The following is a 7,617-nucleotide window of genomic DNA, read 5'->3' as shown; positions in this document are numbered from 1 at the left end:
TAAATGTAAGTGTGCTCATGGTGCAATGTTGTGCGACCTTTTCATGCAATGCGTGTCTACTGTGGAAAGCATGCGTGCATGCAGGTGTGTGTTAATTAATTGCTACATGCATGGTGAATAGAAAGATTGATAAATTAAATGCATGCACCAACTTAAATTCGTCTAATGTCGATGCAAGTGTGTTCTAAGTGTGCAAGTGGAATGTATGCAAGGTGATGTGACCATGCATGCATGGGAATAGTCAATGTGTATACATATGCATGCACTAGGTAAGGCCTTCCTAGGTTGGTCTGGATAGTGCATGATAAGTATGTGAATCTAGATGTGATGTGTTGTGTGTGCACCTTGCACCATGCACTGTGCACTAGTCTATGTGCACATATGCACTATGCACTATGCACTATCCACTATACATTGAGGAAGTGGGTTAATGCTCTAGGATATGTGAATAGATGGTAGAATCTAGGGGTGCACTAGGTGAGTGAGGGATGAAGTGTATGTGCACATGTGTGTATGTGTGCACCATACATCGTGCACTATGCATTGTGCACTAACTAATGCACCATGTAGCACACTATGAAGATGCAGATGCAAGATAGGCTAATGTTAGGTGTATTAACATGTATGTAATGCAATTGGATTAATATAATTTAAATATGGGTGGATGCATGTGCACTATGCCTTGTGCTTTGTGCACCATGTGTTGTGTGCCAGTCTGTGTGTGCACATGCACTATGCATTGTGTGATGTGTGTTATACACTGTGCATTATGTAGTGTGCAAGATTGTGGAAGCGAAGAATGTGTGATGAGATGTATTATGTGTAACTTAGGTGAGGGTCATGGGTGTAAGTGGGCATGCCTAATGGGTATGTGTAATGTGCACTTGTGTCCCCATATACAATGTGCACCTTACGTTGTAAGCTATGCACTATGCAACCATACACTATACACCATGCATTGTGTACCAATGGGTGCACTAGTGCATTCTAGAGTGCCATGCTAGTGGAAGAAAGGGTAGTGGAGCAACCGTGGCTTATGTTTTAGGTGTAGGGTATACAATGATGATTTTCATGCACCTGAATAAGTGAGGATGAAATGCACTAGGTGGCATGCACCGTGGCAGTTTGTTGTCTAGGGGTGTGTTTTGTGATGGAATTCTCATGCAAGGGACTACATGCAAAGTCCCAAGGTAATACATAGGGCAATGTGAGGTGCCATGTTCTCTTGTTCCCTTACCCCTCGAAACCCCCTTGCAAACAGGGGACACCATGGAGGAAGAGAGAAGGAGAAGAGAAGGCATGACGAATGCACACTAGTGTTGTGTGCATGGTTGTGCGGTACATGCACGTGCATGCATGAGTAAGTGAATCAATTACAATGCAAGCCAAAAGCTTAATATGCCTTAGTGAAGTTGGTGTTGTAACTTAGTGCAGGGTGCCATATGCGTATCCACCATGCACCATGTATTGATATGTGTGCACTGTGAGGCACCTGCTCTATTGCTCCTCTTCCCCTTGCTCCCCACTTGCAAACAAGGCAACATCAAGTTGAAGAGAAAAATTGTGAAAGAGACCCAACAAGTGCACTAAATTGAGGTCTGTGCACAATGCAAGGTGCAATCACAAAAGCACACAAGGGCACAAGGGTGTAAAGTTTATGTGCAATGGACTAGAGTGGTTGAAAGGTGTAGACACAAATGCACATAAGTGCGCACTTGTGCAAGTATGCATATAATTGCACACTAGTGTACTACAAGGTGCCACCTTCCTGCCCCCTCCTTCCCTTTGACCCTCCCTTATGAACAAGGTGGGTGTCAGGGTTGGAAATCAAAGGAAATAGGGAATCTTACAAGTGCATTAGGACTCAACATGGTGATATGCACCTACTATGCACTAGGAGGTGCGAATACACAATGTGTTCTAGTGGAATAAATCTGGCAATGAGTTGGATGTGCACTACGCTATGAGTCTATGTGCAGAATGGTATATATGGGTGGTACAAGTGACTACATGAGGCCACATGCAAGGGTATAGTGCACAAGGCAAGATAGCTCACAAGTGTGTGTATGTGTGTGCTAGTGCAGTGCACTAGTGTGCATAACGGGTATAGTGCACAAGGCAAGATAGTGCACAAGTGTGTGTGTGCTAGTGCAATGCACTAGTGCACAAGGTTATGCACAGTGCACAAATATGTAGTGCACTACAATGTATGCAAGGTTAAGGCTAGTGCACTAGGATGAAAAGTGCAATGTGAGTGATAGTACACTAGTGCACTAGGGTGATGAGTGCACAATGGTATACACGTGTGCTAAGTTGTGTGCGAGTGCATATGCACCAGTGCAATTTTTAGTACAGTGGGGTGGAGCTAATGCACCATGGTAGTGTGGAGCAATTAGTGGGTGTATACTTAAGTGTAAGAAGGTGGGTTTAGTGTAATGCAAGGTCTTGGTGCACGTGCACACAAGTGCTCATGCAAGTGTGTGTGTGTGTGAGTGCATCTAGACTCAAGTATGCTAGGCAAGTACAATGTTGTTCTCTGATGCCTTTGATAAAAGCCTTTGTCAATGAGTAAGGCAAGGGTATTTGTAGTGTTTTTGTGTTGCTCTCTAATGCCTTTCATAAAAGCACTTGTCAATGGGTAAGGCAGGGGTATCCACTTCATGCTTTCAACTACTATTATAAATAATAAGTCCAAAAGGGTCTATTCCTTATGGACAGCAATTTTTCACAAGGTTTGCTGAAAATACCATGGTATTATTAGAGCTTACAAATGGCCTTTTGGTAAGGCCAGGAAGAGATGAGCTTGTGTATGTCTTAATCTCCCCTTAATTTTCATCATTAGAAAAAGAAGACTCAAAGTTCTTTCGATTGATAGGGATGATTGTTGCCCTCATTGAATTGCAGGATTCGGGTATCTTTCTTGTCCATTAGCATTACCGGTAAGTAAAAGACACAGATAGATGGGGCGTCAATGTCCCTATAGATTGAAGTGTAAAAATGGGCAACTCCTAATCTCCTTTGTCGGAAGATCGGTTGTTGTCAAACATCTTGGATGCTTTACCTTGCTTTCATTTGGACTTTTGCAAAAGAAAAGAGAAACCCTTTCACATAGTTTTTGTGGAGTGGTGCAAGCCAACAAGAGACCTTTAGATTATGAAGGCTACAAACTGTGGATGTTGCTCGAAGAACTTCCGTTCTGTGCTCAAGAAGATTAGACTCAGTAGGCTCTTCAAGCTATTCTAAAATCTTACAGACGTCCCTGAAGATCCAAATATTCTGATCGGAGAATTTTAAAAGCCATGCAAAAGTTGCAAAAGACTTCATTCCTTCACAGCCAGCCATAGATTGCTTCTGAACAACCTTCATTTTTCATCCTCAACAATGTTCGTATACCATCATACTCGCAGTACAAAATGCCATTTCTGTAGACTTTAGATCCAGTCTTCAAGATCTCCCTCTCTCTCTCTCTCATATGGGACATGGCACGCCTTACCACCATACCAAGCTTCCTTGCAACTATGATCTCGCCTGATAGTTTTCACCTACGTGCGTGCAAAACTGAGCCCATGTAATCTTCATGCATGATTCCTGCTGCTCATTGCATGAGGTTTAGAGAGTCTCTCACATTCATAGGCCATGTCTTACTAGCCACGGTAGAAACATCTTCGCCATTAAGGTCACCTTACCGTGTCGCCTGTGCGCATGCACAAGTGAGCCTATGTGATCTTCACACGATTCCTGGTACTCATTACATGAGTCATTACATGAGGTTTAGAGACTAATTATATTGCAATGCATGGTACAGAATACGTTTTTCAATCTTATTTTCATACTGTACCTAATCTCACGCATCTCACATTAAGTAATTTTTGGCTTAACCTATTAAAATCTTCCCACCAGTAAAAAACTATGCAGAAAAGGAAATCCATTTGTCACTAACAAGCACGTGGGTGAATTGATAAACAACCACATGAGCTAGGATAGCTTACATCACTCCACCATTGACTCTCCTTCCTACTAGACCAGTCATATGAGGCTCCCCCAGAAGGCATGCCACTTTCCTTTTGACGAATCAATAAGGTGATTCATGAAGGTTAACTCATTGTTGTGAAAATTTGAACTTGCACTTCATTTGTATACAATTTTCTCCTTCCTATGGTGCAGAAACAACTTCAAAACATTTTCTAAAAGTTGTGGGGGAAACCTGTGCTTTTGATGCACACTTCCCAGAGTAACACAATAAACTTTCTGATGCACATGATTTCATGTAGGACTCAACAATTAGGATTTCAAGCCCTCAACTGTGTCACTTGGGTGGGGGTGAGAAAGAAGCCTCAAAGGTGAAAAGCTGGTTGCTAATGATGCAGAAGACCTTCATTGGTTGATGGCATCCTGTTTGGTGATTGCGAACGAGATATGCAGTGCCTCTTGTTCTTAGTAGGACTCTCAGAACCTCCAATGTTCAAGTCACATTTCTCCAGGCTGGTTGATATCTGTGGTTTCAGCTGAACCCTGCAATCTCTTCTGAATCAGCTTTCTTATCATCATGATATTATGCATCTATGAACTTCAATGGGACAAAACTGTTTAGTCTTGTCATGCTCAAAATATTATTTGACAAAAATATCTGTTTTTTGTAGCGACTTCATATTCCTTTATTTGACAAAATATCTGTTTTTTGTAGTGATTTCATATTCCTTTATCTGAATTTTTCTGTTTTTATGCATATATTTATATTGCCTCCTTCCTGAAGCCATGTTTCACAACAGCGACATCTAATTTGCAACTCTCCATAAATTTCCTGATAAAAAGATGCTCCATCTTGTATGGACTATTATGTGACCAACTGGTCCTTGAGAATCAAATCTGAATGCAGACTATTAATAGCCTTTTCTGAGAAGCACTTTCCACCTGTCTGAAGAGTGGACAGGTGTGGACAGCTTGTGCTCTATTGTGTATTGAGATCGTCCTGCAGATACTCCACCACAATCAATACAGTGCATGGTCACCCAATTTAGCCATATTGTCTGAATGTGGGACCTCTGGGTGCAAGCACCAACAAACACTCAACATGAGAGAGTATGACTATCCACCACACGAGATATTTGCTGGAGGCACTGCCTATGCAGTAGATATGCAGCCCAATGTAGACAAATATCCAGTCCTAAAGATCAGTGGCAGCCAATCATGCAAGGAACTTGGAAGCCACCTGTTGTGGAAAAACTAACCTACACGGCAACTCAAACAGATATGGGACGGCATTTCTATGAGGCCAGCTGAAGGCCAAGAACCCTAGTAAGCAGACCACTACCAACTACCAATATATGCTTAACATTGCACGTGCACAGCACTGACTTGTGCATTATCAAAGGTTTCCACATCAAGGCATCAAGCAGACTAGATTGACAGCAGATGTCTGTGAATGAAAATGGGGCATCCCTGCCCCAGCTAGTTCCCATCTCCAAACATGTTAAAGTTCATTTGAACAATAACCCGAGTTCAAAACAGTTTACTGCATTACCTGTCCTTCCTTTTCTCCAAAAAGCGTGCCAAGGAGGCCTTTCGTGCATGCGGAAGCTCTGTCAGACCAAAGGTAAGAAAGGAAATGAGGGGTTAGCAAATAGAACACATACATCTCAAACTCAAAAATAACTGAATGACAAAGAACCTACCTATCCCAGGCATGGTTCTCCTGGTAGCAAGCTGTCCTTTGGACTCGACAACGGGTGAAACCGAAGGAGATTGAGGTATGGGTGTGAGGGGAGATGAATGCAAAGGGATATTGAAGTTCACAGGCCTACTTGTTGCAGGGCTAGTAACTGCAGAAGGTGCTATGTTTGATACAGGTGTATAACAAGAAGGAAGTGCAGCCATACAAATCTGAGAGCTATTGTCTTCATCATTTGCCCTGTTTACTGTTCCTGAGTTCCCAGAGTCAGCTAGAAGCATGATAGCATCAGCCTGCCAAAAGGTTAATCCACATTGGTTAACTGGAATTATTATGAGAAATCCATTAACTGGAGCCATTGCAAGGAATGTAGGAGCTCAAATTTTCTACCTTATCAGCTGGCACATCATCATACACGTGGATTGTCCCAGAGTAAAAGATAGTCAACTGGGCTGTGGATTGCTTATTCGGAGACATGGATGAAGGCCTGTAACATGGATATAAGTAACTTACAGCTCCATACAAAAAATATCCTTGGCCATTAGCCCACAAAAACATGTCATAAGGATGTTAAATAGCTTGCTGATAAAACACTGCTTAGAACTAGCAAATAATCAATCCCCTTTACCTGGAAACTATTTCAGGTAACGCACTGAATTGGAGAGCCCCGGAAGCTGTACTTGGCAGAAACCCTTGGTTCGTTGATACAGACAAACATCCGAAATTTTTATCAAGCTCTTCTGTTACTGCTAGGTGAAGCATCTGGTCCACGGGAAGTTCAATGTGTTAAGCAACATGTGACATTGTTCGTGTGTCAATAAAAGTCTAGATAAAAAGCAGGTGTTCTCCGTTATAATAGTGCACTATGAAGGGCATGTCCATTAGGAAGAATGCTGAATGTTGACATGGGAAAACACATTTCTCGCAGGTGTTTACCTCTCTTCTTTTCATGTCTTCACTCTTAAGATCACCCTGGCTTCTAAGAGGAATCAGGGTTCTGTCCTCTGCAGGCTGCTTCAAAAATGCTAGGACACCTGCGTTTGGCAGATGCAAAATGCAACATAGAAAGAGGCTTATCTCTTGAAGGGAACTCAAATTTAACTCCTACATGTGTCCAGAAAGGCAATAAACCTTTGGATTGCATTTCCTTAATGCTCCAGAGGTATAAGTAGCATCAATTTTGTGGAACTGCCCTGTCGGCATCTGTAGATCTCCCGCACGAGGTCAAACATTTGTCCTCCGGTATGGACAATGCCGATTCAACAGTCTTGCGCTTCTCATCATTACAATCTTTCCTGCTCCCAGAAGCTCTGGCACCTGCGCCTGTGCTGCCAACGTGGGGCGTAGAAGAAGAGGCAGCCTCAACCGGGGAGCTTAGAGTGGAACTGATCTGGTCGAAGATGTGCTTGAGCGCGAGGGCGGAGCTCTCGCGAGTGCGCAGGGACAAGGCCACAGGGGGACTCACCACATGCTGCTGGAAGGAAGTTGCTGCTGATGTGGCCCTTAGGCTTCTGTCGCTTGGGAGGAAGTCCCTGCTGGGGGTCTCTCTTGCGGACATGCTGTTGCAGAGAGAGAGAGAAGCGCGCCTGCGCTCGCAACACAAACACAAACAGAGACACAGAGAGAGACAGAGAAAGAGAGAGAGAGATTGCGATATAGAGAAGGGGGGGGGGGGGGGGGGGGGGCAAAAGATCGGTAGTCTTTTCTCGAGTAGGTTTTACAATTCGTGCGTTTCTTAGTACTAATGCATTGTCTGATGTCAGAGGAAAGTGGGTGACAGTGGGCGAGAGAGAGAGAGATCTGTGTGTGTGTGTGTGTGTGTGTGATGCTTTTCGCGTGCATGATAGACCGGGTCTGAGCAGTACGACAGACAGACAGAGAGAGAGAGAGAGAGAGAGGGTGGCATTTCATTTTTGTGCACATGCTCCTTTGACAAATGGAATAGCCCA

The 7,617-nt window shown here is 43.4% G+C and overlaps 1 protein-coding gene across 1 annotated transcript; it reads right to left on the bottom strand.

The window, feature by feature from the left end:
* Positions 1–3,910: 3,910 nt before the first annotated feature.
* LOC148009485 (uncharacterized) lies at positions 3,911–7,333 on the bottom strand. The gene is made up of 7 exons (XM_087672352.1): positions 6,861–7,333; positions 6,605–6,772; positions 6,297–6,430; positions 6,059–6,155; positions 5,673–5,961; positions 5,522–5,579; positions 3,911–4,512 (listed from the first exon to the last, which is right to left on the bottom strand). Exons 1-7 carry the CDS (start codon positions 7,224–7,226, stop codon positions 4,356–4,358), a joined length of 1,269 nt encoding a protein of 422 aa, XP_087528478.1. The 5' UTR covers positions 7,227–7,333; the 3' UTR covers positions 3,911–4,355.
* Positions 7,334–7,617: the final 284 nt, after the last annotated feature.

The sequence above is a fragment of the Lygodium microphyllum genome, chromosome 30 (assembly GCF_053477565.2).
Source record: "Lygodium microphyllum isolate KBCC chromosome 30, Lygodium_microphyllum_v1.1.10, whole genome shotgun sequence".
Lineage (NCBI taxonomy): Eukaryota > Viridiplantae > Streptophyta > Polypodiopsida > Schizaeales > Lygodiaceae > Lygodium > Lygodium microphyllum.
This window is presented reverse-complemented; position numbering and strand designations above follow the sequence as displayed.

What these genes read in the sequence shown, in the direction of transcription:
- LOC148009485 (XM_087672352.1), bottom strand. Translation starts at nt 7,226, where the DNA reads ATGTCCGCAAGAGAGACCCCCAGCAGGGACTTCCTCCCAAGCGACAGA. An exon ending in TTACCTGAAATAGTTTCCAG is followed by an intron (nt 6,156 to 6,296) that starts GTAAAGGGGATT and finishes TCCATGTTACAG; the next exon opens with GCCTTCATCCATGTCTCCGA. An exon ending in ATGATGTGCCAGCTGATAAG is followed by an intron (nt 5,962 to 6,058) that starts GTAGAAAATTTG and finishes ACCTTTTGGCAG; the next exon opens with GCTGATGCTATCATGCTTCT.